The 20864-nt window shown below is 41.9% G+C and overlaps 2 protein-coding genes across 7 annotated transcripts in view; both read right to left on the minus strand.

Annotated features, from left to right (window-relative positions):
- Positions 1-1073: 1073 nt before the first annotated feature.
- tuba5 (tubulin alpha 5) lies at positions 1074-7682 on the minus strand. The gene is made up of 5 exons (XM_010732063.3): positions 7236-7682; positions 5113-5338; positions 3946-4094; positions 1610-2290; positions 1074-1535 (listed from the first exon to the last, which is right to left on the minus strand). Exons 1-5 carry the CDS (start codon positions 7236-7238, stop codon positions 1242-1244), a joined length of 1353 nt encoding a protein of 450 aa, XP_010730365.2. The 5' UTR covers positions 7239-7682; the 3' UTR covers positions 1074-1241.
- Positions 7683-8388: 706 nt separating this feature from the next.
- The window catches only part of klhl12 (kelch-like family member 12), a 52339-nt gene continuing 39863 nt past the window's right edge, over positions 8389-20864 (minus strand). For 3 of the 6 annotated variants that reach the window (XM_019253526.2, XM_027288954.1, XM_010732060.3), the window contains 11 exons: positions 16407-16633; positions 15942-16095; positions 14312-14529; positions 12821-12970; positions 12598-12712; positions 12411-12517; positions 12122-12317; positions 11838-11996; positions 10559-10657; positions 10285-10471; positions 8389-9379 (listed from right to left, as the gene is read on the minus strand). In XM_019253526.2, coding sequence (XP_019109071.1) covers positions 9253-9379; positions 10285-10471; positions 10559-10657; positions 11838-11996; positions 12122-12317; positions 12411-12517; positions 12598-12712; positions 12821-12970; positions 14312-14529; positions 15942-16095; positions 16407-16589 — 1695 coding nt within the window. In that variant the 5' untranslated portion in view covers positions 16590-16633 and the 3' untranslated portion in view covers positions 8389-9252. The other 3 variants (XR_002041523.2, XM_019253425.2, XM_019253374.2) reach the window with 3 other exon arrangements.

A 20864-nucleotide genomic window follows, 5' to 3' on the forward strand; every position in this document is an offset into this window, starting at 1 on the left:
GTCCGTGATGTTAGCCCAAGTGGCAACCTGGATCCAGATCGAGTCAGTCTCCATAAGTCCCCATGTTTAAAACTTCACAGCAGAAATAAACATGTTTACAGCCTGGTACAAAAAACAGTTTTGGTCTCTGTAGCTAACTTCCCCGTTCATGACAACTGTACTGAGGGTGAATTTTTATACAACTCACCTGTTCAGGTTATATTAGGGGTTAAAATTATGCAGAATTAACAGCATGGCTGCTTTGATTGACAGGTAGGTGTCCTTACAGATGGCTTGTTTGAACAACCAGGTGTCATTCAGCCCGCCTCAGGTCCGATGATCCACGTCTTTGCTGATTTTAAGTGGAAGTATTTACCTCACTCACTTAAGTAAAAGGAGGAATACTGCTACTATAAAAATACTCCATTACAGGTCAAAGTCCTGCATTCCAAATATTACTCAAGTAAAAGTCACTAAATGTACTCAAAGTATCAAAGTAAACGTGCTCATTGTGTCCTCTGTCAGTGTTATATTCTAATATTGGGTCATTATTGTTGAATTAGTGCGTTAGTGGTACATCAGTGTTGTAACTTAACTGGTCTATGGAGCTAATTTTAATACTGTTGGGTGATTTTATCTATAATAATGCATCATATTATATAAACTGATGTAAAATCCTAATCTGAAAAGTAACTATAGCTATAAAACAGACAAGTAACAACATTTCCTCTGTCCAAAGACATGCAGGTTGATTTATGACTCTAAATCGCCTGTGTGAATGTGAGCGCCCATGTGTCAGCGTGTCTGTGATGAACTGGTGGCCTGTCCAGGGTGTAACTTCTCGCCGAGTGCCAACTGGGATCAGCTCCAGTCCCCTGCAACCCTGATAAGAACAAGCAGTTATGGAAAACAGATGGATAAACTCAGAAGTTGGCTACAAGAAATAATTAATTATTTCTGTGTGACACCTCAGATGTAAAACCTAAGTATGTGAACAGTGTCATTCAGCAGTATAAAGCAGAGACAAGGGGCAGGCCTGCAACAGAGATCCCCAATGCAGATTTGTAATTTGTAACAACCCGCTTGCACGTCTCTTCTGTCAAGACAAACTTTATTTCACAGCACAATTCAAATACAAATTAGAGTAGTTGATCTTCTCAATCTGAAGCTGATACACGACAGAGAAAAAGATCAGTTAGGTTTAGTCTAGCTTCAAAGATATGCAGTACAGATATGAAATCATCGCTGTGCAGCCGTCAGGTTCAATACTCTTCGTCGTCATTTTCAGAATCGGGATTCATTCGACCCAGCTCTTCATAATCCTTTTCAAGGGAGGCCAGGTCCTCTCTGGCCTCTGCAAACTCTCCCTCCTCCATGCCCTCACCCACGTACCAGTGCACGAACGCACGCTTCGCATACATGAGGTCAAACTTGTGGTCGAGGCGAGACCAGGCCTCAGCGATGGCGGTGGTGTTGCTCAGCATGCACACGGCTCTCTGGACTTTTGCCAGGTCACCACCGGGAACTGCAGTTGGAGGTTGGTAGTTGATGCCAACCTGTTGAGACAAAGACGACAGTCAGACGGGTAAAAGATCTCAAGCTGTACTTCTAACCTTGTAATATCGCTCACCTTGAAGCCAGTGGGGCACCAGTCGACAAACTGAATGGAGCGTCTAGTCTTTATGTTTGCAATGGCTGCGTTCACATCCTTAGGGACGACATCACCTCGGTACAGCATGCAGCACGCCATGTATTTGCCATGACGAGGGTCGCACTTGACCATTTGATTGGTCGGCTCGAAGCAAGCACTCGTGATCTCGGCCACAGTCAGCTGCTCGTGGTACGCCTTCTCAGCAGAGATGATGGGCGAGTAGGTAACCAGTGGGAAGTGGATACGTGGAAATGGGACCAAGTTGGTCTGGAACTCCATCAGATCGACATTGAGGGCGCCATCGAAACGGAGGGAGGCTGTGATCGAGGACACGATCTGACCAATCAATCTGTTGAGGTTGGTGTAACCTGGACTTTCAATGTCCATGTTGCGTTGACATATGTCGTAGATGGCCTCGTTGTCCACCATGAAGGCACAGTCAGAGTGCTCTAAGGTGGTGTGGGTGGTCAGAATGGCGTTGTAGGGCTCCACCACAGCAGTTGACACATGGGGAGCCGGGTAGACGGCGAACTCCAGCTTGGACTTCTTGCCGTAGTCGACAGATAGACGCTCCATCAGCAGAGAGGTGAAGCCAGAGCCGGTTCCACCTCCAAAGCTGTGAAAGACTAGGAACCCCTGCAGGCCTGTGCACTGGTCTGTCTGATGAGAAGGACAGAAGGACGAAACAACCGTTGTTAAAGGAATAGTTTGACATTTTACTGGTGCTGAGTCTATTGACTCTAAGGGGAGAAGTGAAATTATTATGCGTCACTGAAGTAAATATTGGACACATTTTTCACAAAGCCACGTATCTTCTGAACATCCGGACGATAAAAATAGAAAATTTCAGACACATCAGGAGAAAATTTACTTTCTTGGAGATCCGGTCAGAGATCTGGCAGCAGAGAGCATCGCTTCTTCTTTTGTCGGTGCTGAATTGTTGGCTTAGTTTCATCAAAGATTATCTACAACAACCTAATTAAACTTTCAACTTTTTAAACTTTCTGGTACAACACAATCTGTTTTCATCCATCTACACTTAGAGTTCGCGAGTTCAAGTGAGGAGACTGTTCCCACTGAGAGAGGAAGCGTATATCATTCATCATTTCAGAGATTGTAATGTGTTATCTTCCATTATAGAGTATCTTAGCACAAAGACTAGAAACTGTGGTGGCCCTTAAGTGTCAACACACAAAGATCTTTCACAAAACAGCAGCATTTTTCATAAAGAATGGGACAACACTTTGTGTGTTTGTGTCCCTCCGTCTGATCTAATCTAGCACCAACCCACGTTAACATCCTCCAGTGAGTGAACTCAGAATTAACTTGAGTTTTGTCTAATCACAAACAAGAAGCGTTGTCTCACTCTTTACAAAAGCTCAGAGCTCAGAGCCACTTGTATGTAGGCTACTGTCCGATTTATCCACCAGGGGGATTATAGCTTTTCTTTGTGTGTATTGATTACAGGTGATCAGACAAGATCACAGACACAGTTCATAACGTAAACCGTCACCTGCAAGCGTGAAAGGAAAGAAAAGTTCATCATGGATATTTGATTTGATTACTTTTCATGGATAGGTGTCAGGAAACAACACTGCCTGCTTAAATGACCTTTGGACAGTCACCACAGTTATTGTGTTTTCCATTTGTTGTTGTGTTTGACTCTCATTGTCACCATAAATAAAGAGAGGGATTATTAATTAATTAATGAATTGTACTTTATATCTCTTTTGTTTAATCCATATAAAGTGTAAAAATGTAATCTCCTGGGGCAGTCAGTAGTGTAGTGGGTTAAGCGGCCGCCCCGTGTGTAGAGGCTTCAGTCCTCGTTGCAGCCGGCCCCGGTTCGAATCCCGCATCGGACGCCCATTTACTGCGTGTCATTACCACTCTCTCTGCCCCCTGCTTCCTGTCTATCTTAAGCTGTACTATCATTAAGGGCATAAAAGGCCAAAAAAATCATCTTTAAAAAAAAAAAAGTAACCTCCCTTGTTGGATTAAACAAACCAGATATTGAACAGACAGACATAACATCATCAAATTGTCGAACTATTCCTTAATACAAATGTTTTGGAAGAGAGTTAACGTGTTAGCTCGAAGCTCATACAATAAAACTGTGATTACTGAGACAGCAAGATGTCTCAATAATCACAGAGACACCATTCAAACATCCAGAGCAGAAAAAACAATGACGAAGCTGTTCTGTGTCTCCACAACTCTTTCTGGAAGTTGCACAATAAACGTTGCACAATTTAAATTCTTTTGAAAACCTATGACAGTAATTTGTCAGACAGGTCTTCTCATTTATTACTCACCATTTTACGCACACGCTCCATCACTCCATCAATGATATCTTTCCCAATGGTGTAATGACCACGAGCGTAGTTGTTGGCTGCATCCTCCTTTCCAGAGATCAGTTGCTCAGGGTGGAAAAGCTCTTTATACTTTCCAACCCTTACTTCATCTAAAAAAAGAAAGGTTTTTTAAATAGGTCAATATGATCAACTGCAACTTGGTTTAACTTGACAGTTCAGACCAGAGCCAAAAGGTTTCACATTAAATGTAATGGTGTAGACATAAAAATGTGTCATGTGGCCTGTAATAAAACATTATCTGCCAAGACAAAATATAACTAAATACATTAATAAATATTACCTAACATTTGTACACGTGCCCATCTCATAATCATAAATTGTGTACAACTGGAAATGTGGTGTCGAAAATAGGAATGCTGATTGGGAAATCCAGGGAATAGGTCACTAATAAAAGAGTCAATTCACATTGTTTTCTTCCATCTTTGCAGCCCTGCTTCTTTCGCCTCCTGGCTAATCTAAAAGATGGACTAAGACGTGCATCATCAGCGGATCTGAGGAGCGCTGAATGAAGCCACCTTCACAGCTTCACCTATGCTCCACGCCTTTGCCCATTTCTTGGATTAGTCAGGCGCTGGTTGGAGTCAGGACTGCCAAGATGGCAACAGCCAGAGCCACCACCACACTCTGAGCTTCACAGCGGCTCCTTCAGAAACCTGTTGGTGACGTCACTACATTCATTTCCTTCTGTAGTAGTTGGTCCTCCTTTTCCAGACTTCAAACATTGTGAATGTATTTGTTAAACAAGGCCACAGAGACTTTATATGTTTGTAGTGATTGATTTGTTTAAGCAACTTGAGCATGAATTAAAGGTACAATATTGTAATAAAGATTTTTTTTTCTGGCTAAAAATCAATCCAACACTGCGCTGTGCAACCTGTTATTTACACAATTCACTTCTGTAAATGTTAGCCAGCATCGAATAAAAGGTAAAGGAGCAATCACTGCACTTGTTGCTTGGATACTAGTGTTCCCATCTGCAGTTACCTGCATGACCTATGTGGATGGAGATGCACTTACACTGGATGCATACGACCACATATAATAGGACGACGGCAACGGTAATAAAAAACAGAGATAAGGAGGGTAAAAATAAACAAGGCTACTCACCGACCACTGTGGGCTCCAGGTCCACATATATTGCTCTTGGAACGTGACGTCCAGAGCTCCCAGTGTTGAAGAAAGTGTTGAACGGGTCGTCACGAGAGTTGGGTTCTGCTGGAGTGTCCAGGAAGACACCGTCAGGCCCGACGCCATGCTCGAGACAGAAGAGCTCCCAGCAGGCATTTCCTGTCTGGACACCTGCCTGACCCACATGAATAGAGATGCACTCTCTCTGAACAGAGAAGAAAATAACAACACAGATGGAAGTTTAGACGTGTCACAAAAACAGAAAGTAAAACAACTCTTGTTACTTTTTCTCATCTTTGACGTCTTTGACTCTCAAAATGATTAATCGCAAACATAAACCTGTTAATAGTTGCTAATAATTAAAAACACCTCTATGGAAGTAAAGGAAGGACATAAATGTGTGACTCTAAATAAATAAATCAATCATTTGTAGGTTTAAAGCACTGAAATATTTTAGTTTAATTTAATAGTCTGGATTTTATGGAGGTTATTGCAAGTTGTGCAATTTAAAACATTTGATTAAAAGTTTCTTGATTGTTTGAAGGTCAAAATGTCAACAAAAATGCGTTTTATTCTAACATGATGTTAAAGCAACATTGCGTAACTTTTTGACGATTAAATAACAGATAGCTAATGTTAGCTCAGTGTGTTACCCCGGCTGCCCTTTTTAGTGTTTGTACAACAGGCGTTTTCTATCTTGCTCAGTCACATTTTTCATTTCTCTTCTTAGCTTCCCTGCCAACGTCCCCTTCAGTCTTTTGGCCTCTGTCATTATGTTCAGCCTTGCTCACCTGGCTCCAGTTCTGGCACAACACTGGCTCACGCAACACTCTTCTTTTCTGGTTGTCCAAAACACCTGTGGTGGTACAAACTCTTAACACTCCCCCTGGTGCTCTGAGCTCACAGCCCAGCTAACAAACTGAGCTAACATCAGCTAACAGCAGCTACAGTTCGGCAGCAGTTTACTTCACTGTCCATCAGGGAAACTCAAGAAGAAAAACATAAAATAAGATCCAAAATCAGTGAAATAGCTGGCGCTGTGTGACTTAGTGCTGCAAAGGATTACGTGGATGCGGGACCATTCACCTGATTACAAGTTAGTGTAACAGCATCATGGTTTAAAACCTGTTATTTTATGGTAGAAAAGTGACACAATGATTCTCTAACGGGCTCTAAATTATTCACGCGATGTGATCATATGTGTATTATTAACGCAATACCAATATTTCCTTTTTAAATATTACTTCATTGTCAATATAGACGGACTCTAATTAAAATTTAAACTGTTCAGTTTCACAGTTGGGTCTTTAGTTGTCCATAAAAAAGGTTACAATGGCCTTTTCTTTGCTTCCATACACATCAGTACAATCATGTCTGACAATTGACTGCGTTAGTCAGTGTTTGTGCTGTGCTTTTCCAGTTGCTGACTGTAAACAATGTCAAAAACAGGAGAGGCTTATTCCAACACTGTACTGATGCATTTTCTAAGTGCTCTCCTCAGTCATGTTTCAACATGTTGAGAATTTCAGGTTTTGTTATCCTTGAAGGAGGAACATCCCCCAAGATGATTTTTTGCTGATGAGTGACGTTTGTTAAGACATGGGTAGACCAAAGTCTGGAACTTTCATTCGAAAACTTAAATATTTACCAAAATATTAGATTCAATTTCCTTGAGGGGATCAATAAAGTGCAGTCTAAGTCTTTTTTCTAAGAGCTAGTTTAATAATCTGAGGCTGAAGATGAAGCTTCGAGCTCCTCTAATGTGTCAGTGATCATAAACTCATAAAACCATTAACTCTCAAAGTGCAAACAGTAACATGAAGACGTCATTCAAGCCTTTTCAGGTTTGTAGCTACATGTATGTTAACACAAACAGCTGCATTTTGCATTTAATATTAATACAACACATGCAAACAAACAAACTGAGCTTTGAAGAAGTTTTGAAGCTTAGATTAAAAAAAATCAGATCTTATCTTTTGCAAACAAATCAGTCAAACATTGGTGAGATTTAAGAACATTTATCACTCATGGAAACATTTGAACAAATATCACACTGTCTGTGAATAAGCTTCCCCACGTCTAATTAATTGTAATTATCTTACCATGTTGCTTCAGATGATACAAGAAGTCAGTTTTGGTGCAGGATACTTTATCGTTTATCTGTCAGGGAGGCTCTAGACTGACGTTGTAGTTTCTTTGCTGTGTTCAGGGACAGGTAACGTGTCTCCACCAACACTCTGCTGCTCTGTCCCACCCGCTGCCAGAAGCTCTTTATACCTGCAGACAGGCTCACCTAATGTGTCTGACGGTGCTTATTCAGGCATTAGACGACAGAGGGGGGAGTAGCTAGACAGATAGATAGGTAGAAGGAAGGAAGGAGGGAGGAAGGGAAGGAGTGAGGGAGGAGGGATGAGTTTGAAAAATGTTGTTTTAGTCTCTTTTTACTGGTATGAACAAGACGAAGATTTGGAGGGAACATTAGACAGATTAGATTAGTCATCTGTCACATCATAAAAGTATGTGAAGGTAAACTCAAGGCCCTCAGATCTTTTACTGAAGTAAAAGTAGTAACACCAGTGTAAAAATACTTGCAAGAAAGACAGTAAAAGTACAGACGTATTGGTAACAATATATACTTAAAAGTATAAAAAATAAAAGCACTCATTAATGCGATTATGCATTATTGTGTACATAACTATAATGTTGCAGACGTGTTTTTTCCCCACTGAGTCAACAAATACTCAATAAAGTTGCATCTTTAATTATAATAAAACGTTGTCATATATTATATTATTTCTTAATAATCTGAATATGGAAAGTAACTGTTATTGAATACATGTAAAAACACAATAGTTGTTTCTGAAATGTCATGAAGAAGAAGTATAAAGTAGCAAGTTACTTTTCACCACCGGTTATCTCTAATATAAAGCGAGAGAGGAAGTCATATCCGGCAGTGATTTGGACAACGAGATGTGGATTTTTTTTTTCTTTTGTGCTGTGCAAACAGAATAAGAAATAACTCAGTAATAGAAACAGTTATTTAATTAATATTTATTTTCCCAGTATTTTATTGTTTTGTCAGTGATTTATGAATGAATGAACGTTGTTGAAGAAAAGATCTGGAAGTCTAACTGTGAAAAGAATTAGTTTTCTCTTCTTCTTACGGCTGCATCGGCTTCGCTTCACAGCCATGGAGGCATCTGAAAGAGCAACGACGATACCGACTGAGGAAGATGCACCACAGACAAAGACGTGTGAGTTCTCAGTGTGTTTATTCACTTCCCAGTCAACAGTGATGTCATGACCTTTGTGCCCCCACATGCACACGTCTGAATTTTATAAGCTGAGGAAGAAAAACAAAATCACATGCACCTCATACTTACTACTTTGTGATTTTCTCTCTTATCAACTGGTGCCAGATAGAGGGCCGAAAAATAATCAAAGTAAACTGGTACAATTCAGTCAGTCATTTTCTAAAACAATATTTATTTCTAAATATATATTCTGAGAGCGACGATAAGTATTAAACCTTTTGTATTAAAGTGATTTGAATTTAAAAGCACTGTTTACAGGAAGAATTACAAAAAGGGTTGAATGACTGACCCATTAATGACCTTGCAAATGCCGAATGAGTACACTTGATAATAAGCTAATGTACTGTAACTATCATCAAAGTCAGATGGGAGGCAACATGGATGTTCGCTGTTTGATGTAGGCCAAAGTCATAAGGCGTATAGCAGCAACTGGAGTCTAAATCAACTCCATCTTTTTTCTTTTTTTTTCTTCAATGTTTCCTTATGATGAGTAGAAATATATTGCACTTTGAAGACAAACTGAAAAAATAATCTCACAGGTAACGACAGCAACAAACACCACCGAAGAGAGTCATGCAAGTGGTGATGGGCTCCTTGGAGGCCTCTTTTTGTCTGAGGTGAAGTCTTACCACGGCGAAGCTGAATCTCTGTGTCGGAGGGTTGACCATCCAGTAAGAGGAGGGCGGCCCTTTACTGCTAAGAGTTTTGCATACTGACGAACAAACAAACTCCCTTTGTGGTTCTGTTTTTTTAGCGGCAAAGTCTAGCTGCCTGTACTGCTTTCTTTTTTTTTTCTTGGCAAAGATCACTTCTCTCGTAGGACGCACACGCCCGCGTCGCACCGCTGCGTCGCCATCGAAGTAACGACCTCCCAGGAGTCGATAACCGGGTCGTAACATTCAATACTGCTGAGGAGAGAGTTCCCGTCATATCTAGACAAATGTGAGACAAACAAGAGAGGAACTGAAACATGTTTAACCACAACAATCAGCACTGCTACTCACACTCTCACACTGTTGAACGCCGCTGCACGTTTCTGCTTATAAAGTTCATCTTAACTAGTGCAAAGAGTAAAGGAAGCACTAACAGAGAGACTGTAGAGTCGCCAGTGATGTGCCACAACTATAATCATCCAGATACACTTGATAAAAGAGAAAAAGGGGATAAAACGAGCTAATCTAACATCATAAAAGAGACACGCTACCTAAGGCGATGTAAGAAAACGCACACCATTTGACTTTTAAGCCACTTAAACTCACAATTTTTTCCCCCAAGTCTTCAAAAGGGAACCAGCTTTGTATCATTACATTGTGGTTAGTATATTCAAATGAAAAATTCAAATGAACACTTTGCCTGCAGCAGGAGGTCACCGCCCGTCCGCCAGATGATGCAACCTAAAGTCAGCTGTGAGCTCTGTGCTGTTTGAAGTACTTCTGCATTTTTACATCAGGCTCTGTGACGTCTCCTTATGGCTGCTCTTATGATTGGAAGTCGGCGCAAGGTGTTTTATTTTGAAAATTGAGTTTATCAAAAGAGCATCTTTCCAGCTGTGAAATTCCTCTTTAACTATATAAAGTCAGACTTGTTTGGACTGCTGTAATCATTCCTCTTTCTTCTTCCTAACGCGCTTTCAACGCAAGTGATGAGTGACGAAGCATCAGCAGTCCTTGTTCTGTGTATGCTGTAAAAGGTTTATCTATCGGAGCAGTCTGAGTTTGACAAATTAAGTGGGGAACTTTCAAATATCGACAACAACTTCCCCTCTTTTGTCGTAATAAATCTTTAGACCCACAGTCACAGAAAAAAAAGGGGAAAACTTCGGGACACCGTTTCTTACCCGGCGATGGCGTAGAGACGCCCTCGGAGAACGGTTGCTCCCACGTAACATCGAGGAGTGGTCATACTGGCTACAGTGGTCCAATAATCTGTTCTGATGTTGTAGACTTCAACAGAGTCGAGATGCGAAACGCCGTCAAAGCCTCCCACCACGTAGATGTGGTCGTTGAGTAAAGCGACGCCGGCCCCTGAAAACAATAAGAATGAATGTCAGATGAACAGAAACACTCACGGTTTAGCTGGAATATTTGACTTCATGCTGTTTTCTTACCTACCTGACCGCTTGGTGGCCATCGGTGTAACACTTGTCCAGTGGCCTGTGTGCGGGTCATACCGCTCCACTGAATTCAAAATATTTAATCCATCGTAGCCGCCTACGAGGAAATATCAGCAAAAGTATCAGACAGAAGAATAATCAATAAGTATTTTGTCAATTGTTCTTGAATCCAGTTTTACTTCGAGTTAAATTTTCTGCTTTTCCTTTCCTTATGTGAGAATAAATATCTGGAATATGAAACCCAAATTCACCAATTTATCAAGAAAGCTATTGTCAGATGAACTGATGATGTAAACAATGATTAATCGCAGCCTTAAACAAGTTAACTACATTATCAATATGAGCTTGATGAGCTGAAGTGACTTATTAATTACAGATATCAGATGTTTGTACTGCTGTAACATCAGAGTGCTGCATTATGTTTGTAGCCTTAATGTCGCTATGTGTCTTCTAAATAAAAGTCTGTTTAGAGTATTTTGTCAGTCCAGCTACACCTCCAGAAGTTTCTAAAGGCCTGAGTAAAGAAAACTTTAAAGTTTATTCCAATGAATGAACCGTGGACTGATTCGTCTCTCTCTCTGTCACAGGTGACAAGCAGCTTAAAAAAAAAAAAAAACGAAAGAGGAAAGTGTGAGTACGTGTCTGCTACACAAACGTTTGTGTTCGCTTTTATGGTTTCATTTCATGTTTCACTTTTACAATAAAAAAAAGGCTGACCGACATATTGTCTCAGGAAACTTTCCTAACGTGACTAATGTGAAAGTGTGTCGTGTGGAGGAGAGGAGGATGTCAACTCCTCTCACCTCCTGTATGAGACTGTGGAGGCCTTAAACAGATAAGTAAGAAGGAGCTCTACCACAGGTCCTTCATTCCAACAGCTGTCAGACTCTTCAACACCAGCATGACTTCTTCTATACGTTTCTTATTTATAAGTAACTTCTTATCAACCTTGTGTATACGAGCTGCTGTGACAAGTCTATCTTATCATATTTTTCCAGAAAACTGTTTTATGTGAGCCCATATGGTATAATATCAAGCCTGTGGTCAAAAAATGAATTGGTAACTTTTCTTTTTCAATCAAAATTAAACATTTGTTGATTTTAGATGCTCAAATATTCAGATTTGTTACTTTTCTTCTCAGTTTTCTGAATTTTAAATAGCTATTTCTGACATTTTATAGAAAAAAAAAAATGTATTAGTTGCCAAAATAGTCAACAACTGATTGATGATGAAAATAAGTCAAAGTTATCCAGGACAACTAGATTATCAGTCCATACCTAGACAGTATATAAGTCCACTGGCCACCACTAGACCAGCTCCTTCTCTAGCTGTCTGCATGTCTCCCAGCATGCTCCACTGGTCGATATTTGGGTCGTACCGCTCCATGCTGGTATGACGTCGGCTGCCATCGAAGCCACCAGCAACATAAATCATATCTGTCGAAATAAGATGGAGCAAAAATGGGAAAACCGCAACTGTTAGTGTATCCGTTACACAGGGGATTTCGCAGAAAGGCGACACCGGTGAAAGTGTGAGTCATTTGGCACAGAAGCTCGCTCACCTCCGAGCGTCGTGGCTCCGGCGAGGCCACGGCGCACGTTCATGGTGGCGACGGTGTACCAGACGCCGTCCTCGTCCGCCGTGTAGTCCAGGCACTCCACGGAGCTGAGCCTGGAGCGACCGTCGTAGCCTCCGATCACGTAAACCCGATCGTGGAGGGACACTGTGGCGACGTAACGCCTTTTCCGTGCAATGTTCTGTTTGAGACACACACACACACGTCTGTAGTACACAAATCTGAACCCCTGAGATTAAAGAAGACAAAACACGAGTTTCTTTCAAATACTTACCGGAAGGAAGCTCCATTCTTGTGTTTTCGGATCATATTTTTCAACTATGTCTATTGGTGATTGTTGGCTGCCGAACCCTCCTATAACCAGCAGGACTTCTTTGGCACCTGAAAACACCCAGAAATCAGCGTGTGGTATACAGGAGACATGCATGTAGCCAAATTGTTATTAAAAACAGAATTCCTACCTAATCTAGCTTGTGTGCGCGGGCCTTGCATCTCGCTCCTCAGCTCCGGTCTTAAGTGGAATTTCTTGGCTTCATCAACGAGGTCTCGACATGGCAGGCTACACCGAATGAGGGGCTAAAAAACGTGTCGAGACTCGCTTAATTACGGCGATAAATACTTCAACACATAATGCTTTATTGGAGGCTTTGGTGTGTGATTACAAAATCGTGTCGTCTGGCTCACCTCAGCATCAATGACATCTGTAATGTAGCGAGGCGTGAGGAGCGGCATGCGGACGAACTCGAGCATGTCTGGCAGGTAGGGCTCTCGCTCTTTTCGGTTGTGTTTGACCCAGTTCAGCACGGCTTCGAACACGGGTTCTTCTGAGTCCACCTAAGTGCAGACAGCACGCACACAACTTAATGTTACACTCGCACGGGAAACACGACACATGTATGGTCTAGTTTTACTCTTAAAAACAACAGAAAATGACAGGAGCAACTGAGGGAATTGATGATCTATAAATCATTGGTGTGATAATAACTGTTTTCACAAAGCGAGGCATGTGGTCGGGAATAGGAATTTCCTGAGCACAAAGGCAAAGTTAAATCAGGTTTTCTTCTCTGCAATTTCATTGTCAGCCCAATCCGCAAAAAAAAAAAAAATGAGTAGAACTGGGGGGGCCCGCTGACTGAGAGTACAGCAGGTTGGTACTTGCTTTTCTCTTTTCTCACTCAGGTGAAAGACAATAAGAAAGCTGCGGAAATCAAACTCAGTTTACACCACACATACACAGTCATGGCCAAAAATATTGACACTGCTGCATTTCTGTCTCATAATGCACAAACTAAGATATTGGCACCCTCAGCTAAATTAAATTTAAATTTAGTAGCAAACCCTTTGAACTGTAATCAATCGCTTCCTGTAACCGTCAGTGAGTTTCTTACTCTGTCGTGGAGTCTTCTTTCGAAATCTTTCAGATTTGATGAGTTCCTTCTCCCCAATGCTGTTTTGAGATCTCTCCACAGGTGCTCTCTGGGATTTAGACTTACTGCAGCGACTGTGTTCTTTTCTTTGAAGGATTTTCTTTCAAAGAAAAGAACACAGTCCCTGCAGTCAAAAATGGTTGAAGTTCATTGATGTTTTTGGGGTTGCTTTGCTGCTTCAGGCACTGGATATCTTGACTGTGGCACGGCGTTATGAAATCTAAAGACTACTATCAAATTCTGGAGTGCAATGTAGAACCCATCAGAGGTCATGGGTCTTACAGCAGTGCTTCAGAAAGCACCTAGAGTTCTGAAGTAGCCAACAACGAGTCTGAATCTAAATCCCATAGTGTATCTGTGGAGAGATCTCAAAACAGCAATTGGGAGAAGGAAACAATCAAATCTGAAAGATGTGGAGCAGCTGGTCCAAAACTCCACTACAGGGGTGAGAAACTAACCGATGGTTACAGGAAGCGACTCATTTCAGTTATTTTTTCCAAAGGGTGTGCTACTAAATATTAATTTGAGGGTACGAATAACTTTGTCCTGGGTTTTGTGTAAAAATATCTTGGCTTTTTTTGTGTTAGTCCAATATAAACCAGTGAAATAAACATGAAGATACAACATTCTCTGGGAGAAGTCACGCATTATGTCACAGAAATGCAGGGGTGCCAATATTTTTGGCCAGGGCGGTATGTAGAAAAGTATCGAGGAGCAAATACGTTACTGTGGTTTCAGGTGTCCATACCTGGATTTCATCACATTTTATCAGCTTTTCGACTTCCGTCTGGCTGAGCAGCATGAACTCCTCGTGCTGCACCACCTCGGAGAAATGCTTCTGGGAAAAGAGCTCGGCCGCCTGCATCAGGTCAAGGCAATTGTGAGTTTCGGCGAAGTCACGGATACCCAGGCAGTTGGAGGGATCAAGCTGACTCTCCAAAAAATCACAACATGCTCGTTTCACCCCTGAGGAAACAAACACACACACACACACACACACACACACACACACACACACGTATCATTCAAATTCAGCCTAATCCTGACAGACGTGACTCTCACATCACTCAGCACCTTCATTTAGAAATGCTGAGGCCGTCTCATTTGAAAAGTGGTGTCATGCCGTGCCTTAGGGTTTCTGCAGGGTTAACCCAATTATATTTAAGACTTTTAAAAGGCCTTCTTAATGCCACATTTTGTCATCACTCCCCTGAAGCACATAAGAATAATCCCCGATGATGCATTTAGTTAAATGAATGTGACCTAAACTCAGGTGAGCGACATTAAGTGGATGGGTGGATTAACCAATTTCAAATGATTCATTCAGTTAAGTCAGAAATTGATTTTTGCCATTTGGCAATGAGTTACATAGATACTGTAGCTAGCAGTAGTGACAGTGTTTGCTGTAGGTCTGATGCAAACTGAAACTCCACAGAAAAAAAAAGGATCCACAACCCACAGTGTGCTGTTGCAACATTCCCGCTTATAGTTTCTAGCTGTACATATAGTTTCTAGTCTCCCAGCAGCCTGCGATGAGATGCACAGCAGGCAAGAGACTTGAGACTTGTAAGCAAAGGGTCCGGGCCAGACTTGAACCCGGGATGCTGCAGCAAGGACGTAAGCCTTAATAAGTGGTGTTAGCTCTACCAGGTAAGCTGACTTTTTAAATACATTTATTCATTTAGATGAAGCTTTTATCCAAAGCGACTCACAAAAAGGGAAACAATCAAGGTACAGTGCGACAAGGACATGTTAGTGCAGCAGTAAGTACTACTCTCATAGAATCAAGTATCAAGCATGTCCAGTTGTTGGTAGTGTTGGAGAGGAGGTCCTTTCTGAAGAGCTGGAGGTCTTCAGGAGGTGTTTGAAAGTAGAGAGGGACGCCCCTGATCTGGTATGAACTGGTAGGACCTTCCACCAACGGGGAACAACATACGAGAAAAGTTTGGATTGCCCTGAGCGTACAGGTGGCAGAACCACGTGTTGTTCATTGGAGGAGGTAACATGTGCCTGTATGAGGACATTCAAGTAGGTGGGTGCAGAACCGGTGACTACTTTGTAGTCAGCATTAGTGATTTGAATTTAATGTTGGCTGCTGAAGGTAGCCAGTGGAGCTCGATGAGCAGCGGGGAAACATGTGATGTTTGGGGTAATTAAAGATGAGGCACGACGTCACATTCTGGATCATCTGAAAGGGTTTCACTGTGCAGGCTGGGAGGCCCGTCAGGACGGCGTTACAGTAATCAATATCTTTTAAAAGGCCCTTTTGGGGAGGAACCTGAATTTAAAAGACCTGCAGATACCCTCTAACTATTCTCCCAATGATATCAAATGGCTTAAACACAAACTTTTTCATATCAAGACGCTCCTAAACTTACCTTTGAGTTGCAACAAGCACGCTGCAGGGAGCAGTTCTTGGACGTTCTCCACGGTGACTAACACCGTCTCTGTGTAGACAAAATCCAACAGGATCTCCATAGTCGCTGCAGTGAGCCCCTGGATGTCGACGAAAGATTTCCCCTTCTCTGCAAGCTGCGGAGCCACAAAAACAGAGGCTATCAGGTGTGATGACAAGAGACAGATCAGTGAGGGATTAGTCATAGTATCGGGTATTATCCCGGAGGAATTCCATAATTGTCTTGTCAACTGTGTCTTGTTTAGCAAATACAACACTCCATTAGACTCTCAGAAAAGCCAAAAAAAAGAGTGAATAAACAGATCAAATTCAGCTATGCAACTCATTCTCCTTATTCTATCAAGACATGTGCATCATGCTCTGTAGAGACAATAAGTGAACGTGTTTCTTTGTCAGCATCGAGCGCTCCCGACATTTTTCTCGTTACCTCACTGGTGAACATGGCACAAAAGTAGTCGCTGCAGGCAGCCAAGACGATCCGGTGAGCCGGAAAATCCGTGTTCTCCACCCTCAGAGTGATATCGCAGAGCGTGTTGCTCTTGCGAAGTGAGTTCATGGCATTGAGGATGGATTTGGCATGGGAATTGGTCATGATGTCTTTGGGGGCCATGCTGCCTTGAGAATCTCTCAAGGATCTCAAACTACTCCAGGAATCTAAAAACAGATACAACAAGTTCAAACTTCACAACATCATATGTACAGACAGCACTAACTAAATATGTGTGTGTGCATTTAATGGACGTGTTAGGTTACAACAGAAGACTTTGGTATTAGAAAGCACGAGAAACAAAGACGTTACAGTACAGTTAAGAGGTTTTAATGCTTAGCTTGTGAGATGTCCACTCCATTTTAGAGGTTAATATTAAAAAGGTACAGTGTGTAGGATTTAGTGACACCTAGCAGTGAAGTTGCAGATGCAACCAAATACTCCTCCCAAGCATGTAAGCAAAAAATAAAAACAAAACAAAAGGCCATATCTAGAGCCACTGTTTGGTTTGTGTATTCTGGGCCACTGTAGAGACCAAGCTTAGTGCTAAAACTGCAGTTCCTCAAACGTCCACTTGAGGCCGGCTCCAGAAGTAAGTCAGTCTCCATAAGTCCCCATGTTAAAAACTTCACAGCAGAAATAAACATGTTTACAGCCTGGTACAAAAAACTGTTTTGGTCTCTATAGTTAATTTCAACGTTCATGACAACTGTACTGAGGGTGAATCTTTATATAACTCACCTGTTCAAATTATATTAAGGCTTAAAGTTGCAACATAATTAACAGCGTGGCCGCTTTGATTGACAGGTAGAGATGGCTTCTTAGAGCACCCAGGCATCAACCGCCTTAAATATTTAGATTAACCGGGAACCGGACGAAGCAATACATTTAATATTGCTTCAAAACAGCAACTCTATAAACAACTCATGCTCTGTCCATCATTGGCTGAAACAGGCAGTTTCCCCACTCTCTCTGTAGCCTCATTTTAAGGCAACAACAACACAGAGATGATTATACACTAATGAAGACATACTAAATGAATTATTACCTTGCATTCCTGCAAATAGATACAAAATCTTACACACTGGACCTTTAAACAAGCAGTGGCTTAATGTTTTCCATGCAAAACACATTAAAAAAAAGGACATACAGTGCCTTTTCTTTAGTAATTTAGCTGCATACTTGTGTTTTATTGCCAATGTTTGACTGAAGTTGTTAATGAATTGCTTTTGTTTATATGCACTGTGGTTATTTCGCTAAATGCAACTTACCGTTAAAAGATTTGAATACTTTTTCCACCACTGGGAGGCAATAACTATAGCTACACATTAGCAAGCAGCAGCCAACGACTAACGCTACCACAACAACAACAACAACAACAACAACAACAACAACAAGAACAACAGCTGCTGCTGCTGCTGCTACTGAGAAAACACAGCCATGTAAATGAGCCTGTGACCAGAGGAAGACACATGAAGCGACACACACAGAGGAGCTTGTCAGTGAGTTTACATAATACCTGTCTGCAGCTGATTCAAACACGTTAGGCTAAGTTGCGTTGCTAGCTAACGTTAGTTGTCCCAGTTGCTCTCTTTCTGCTGTCAGCCACACTGCCCGGAGAAAAGCCACTCAACTAACAGCTAATCCATGACAGCACGCTATGCCCGGGCCTCCGTGAGGACTGTTATTTTTAAGATAAACTCATCATCTCTCTGCCTTTCTGGCTTAAACCAGCTGGAATATCTCGTTGAACCAAACTGCAGCAGCAGAGACTTCCACACAGATTGGACGTAAACACACCATTATTACGTCAGCGTGCGTGCGCGCTCCCGACGAGCCAGCAGGACGGCGAGCGAGCGATAGTGCTGGGAAGTTCGAGTCTTTTTTACTGAATCGGATCACTTAACTCTCGGGTAGTACAGTAAAAGTACACTAAAAATAACCCGCAATAAACGAAATCCGCGAAGTAAGTTTTACAATTATTATACATGTTTTAAGGCCATAAAACCCCTAACCACACACTTTTATACACCCTTTTACACGCATTTCGTACAATACTCCCTTAATTAATCAGGACCCAGAACACATGTGCGGTTCTCCCTTAGCCAATCAGGACGCCGAACATAATGTGCGTTCATACTGTACAGTACGCTGTAAAAAAAGTATGCAAAATTACACTAAAAAAATCCGCGAAACAGCAAGTCCGCGAAAAGTGAACCGCGATATAGCGAGGGACGACTGTAGTGTGCCATACTGCATATTTTGGTATTGATCCGATGCCAAGTAAATACAGGCCAGTATCACTGATTAGATTAGATTAGAGATACTTAATTAATCCCTGAAGGGAAATTGTGTTAAGGCTTCTTAAGAAAATGCAGTTACAGGCAAAGACAATCACAAACACATAGGACATTCTACAATGGATTGGTTCACATGAGGTGTTTTTTTTGTTGGATCACATTACAGGAGAGAGATAGTGGGGGTGGGGGCGCAGATAGGAAAAAAAGAGAAACATGTGACAACCCAACCTAAGGCAGTATGACTAAAGGGCAGAGTGATTACAATAAGTGGAGTCAGCCTTTCCAAATTGATATGATACCGGTACCGATACTTCTCAATAAATAAGGTGGATGCGTCATTGAATTGCTAAATCTCAATTCATTTTTTCAATGACCTCACTTTCAGTTTGAAAATACAGCCACCTCTTCCTCTCTGTCATTCTTGTATTTATTTCTAGAAAATAGCTGAGCCAGCAACTTGCTTGTTTGTTTGCTTGACTCACATGACGGCGCAATATCTAAACACAAGAGGGGGAGCAAAGTGTGCCTGCTCTGCGCTGACACAAGAGTGGAACTTAAAGTAAAGAATTGATCTCACCAGGCTAGTATCGATCCGATACCGACTTGGTATCGATACTATTGATATTTGGATCGATCCGCCCACCACTACTCTCAGACCTTAAATTGAACTAGTCAAGTCAAGTCATGTCAGCTTTATTATCAATGCTGCCATACAGTTGTGTGAAAGTGTTTGCCCCCTTCCTGATTTCTTTTTTTTTTTTTTGCATGTTTGTCACACTTAAAGTCTCAGATCATCAAACAAATTTAAATATTAGACAAAGATAACCCAAGTAAATATAAAATGCAGTTTTTAAACGATGGTTTTATTTATTAAGAGAAAAAAGCTATCCAAACCTACCTAGCTCAATTTATGACTTAACAAGGGGGGCAATTACTTTTTCACACAGGGCCATGTAGGTTTGGATAGCTTTTTTCACAGTCACAGTGATTTGTTCATTTTGATGTAGTACGTTCCCTCACCACAAGGCAGTTGCATGGGCTTTCGTTCATTTGTCATGTAAATGGTAAATGGACTGTACTTATATAGCGCCTTTCTAGTCTTCCGACCACTCAAAGCGCTTTACAGTACGTATCTCATTCACACATTCATACACTGATGCCGTTGGCTGCCATACAAGCAGCTACTGCTCATCAGTTTGAGGAGCTAACCATTCATACACATTCACACACCGTTGACGCAGCCTTCGGGAGCAATTTGGGGTTCGAACCTCAGATCTTCTGATTAGTGGACGACCCGCTCTGCCTCCCAGCCACAGCCGCCTCATGTGACAGGGCTATAGTGCTACACTAGTCAATGAACAAAATGACTGAAAAAAAGATTAGTTCAATTTACCGTCCAAGAGTAACTGATCCGAAAATTACATTACATTACATTACATTACATTACATTACATTGCATTTAGCAGATGCTTTTATACAAAGCGACTTACAGAGGAGGACATAAGCTGAGAAAGGTGTAAAGGAGCACAGAGTAGTTGTTAGTTTTGTTAGGCAGGGAAGCATTCTCGAAACAGAAAGGTTTTTACAAGTTTTTTAAAGGTAGAAAGGGATGTTGCTGTTCTAGTAGCCGTTGGTAGGTCATTCCACCATTTGGGAACGACCACAGAGAAGAGTTTAGAGTGACCTCGCTTTGCGAGAGGCGAGGGTACAACTAGACGGTTTGTATGAGCGGAGCGTAGCGCCCTGGTCGGGACGTGAGCCTTTAGTAAGACGCTGAGATAGGCAGGGGCAGATCCTGAGATAGTTTTGTAGGCTAGCGTCAGAGCTTTGTGTTTAATTCTGGCAGCTACAGGCAGCCAGTGCAGGTCGCTGAAGAGTGGGGTGGCATGTGAATAGTGGGGTGCAGCGCCGGTCCTGGCCACATTTGCGCCCTGGGCGAACACCCCCCCACCCGAGGCGAACATTTTCTCGTGCGCCCTTGCGGCTGCCTGTGCGCCCCTGGATGCGCCGTGCGCCCCCCTCTGCCTTGCCAATACCCCGCTCCCGGGGCGCCCGCTCCGCTAACTTCATGGGCGGTACCGAAATTTCGCAAGGTTTT

This window comes from Larimichthys crocea, chromosome XV (assembly GCF_000972845.2).
Source record: "Larimichthys crocea isolate SSNF chromosome XV, L_crocea_2.0, whole genome shotgun sequence".
Lineage (NCBI taxonomy): Eukaryota > Metazoa > Chordata > Actinopteri > Sciaenidae > Larimichthys > Larimichthys crocea.

Bases quoted from the DNA above. Each gene is read 5' to 3' on its own strand.
- tuba5 (XM_010732063.3), bottom strand. The intron at 4,095-5,112 runs GTGAGTAGCCTT...TTCTTTTTTTAG, and splicing joins CCTGGAGCCCACAGTGGTCG to ATGAAGTAAGGGTTGGAAAG. The intron at 1,536-1,609 runs GTGAGCGATATT...TTGTCTCAACAG, and splicing joins GGTGCCCCACTGGCTTCAAG to GTTGGCATCAACTACCAACC.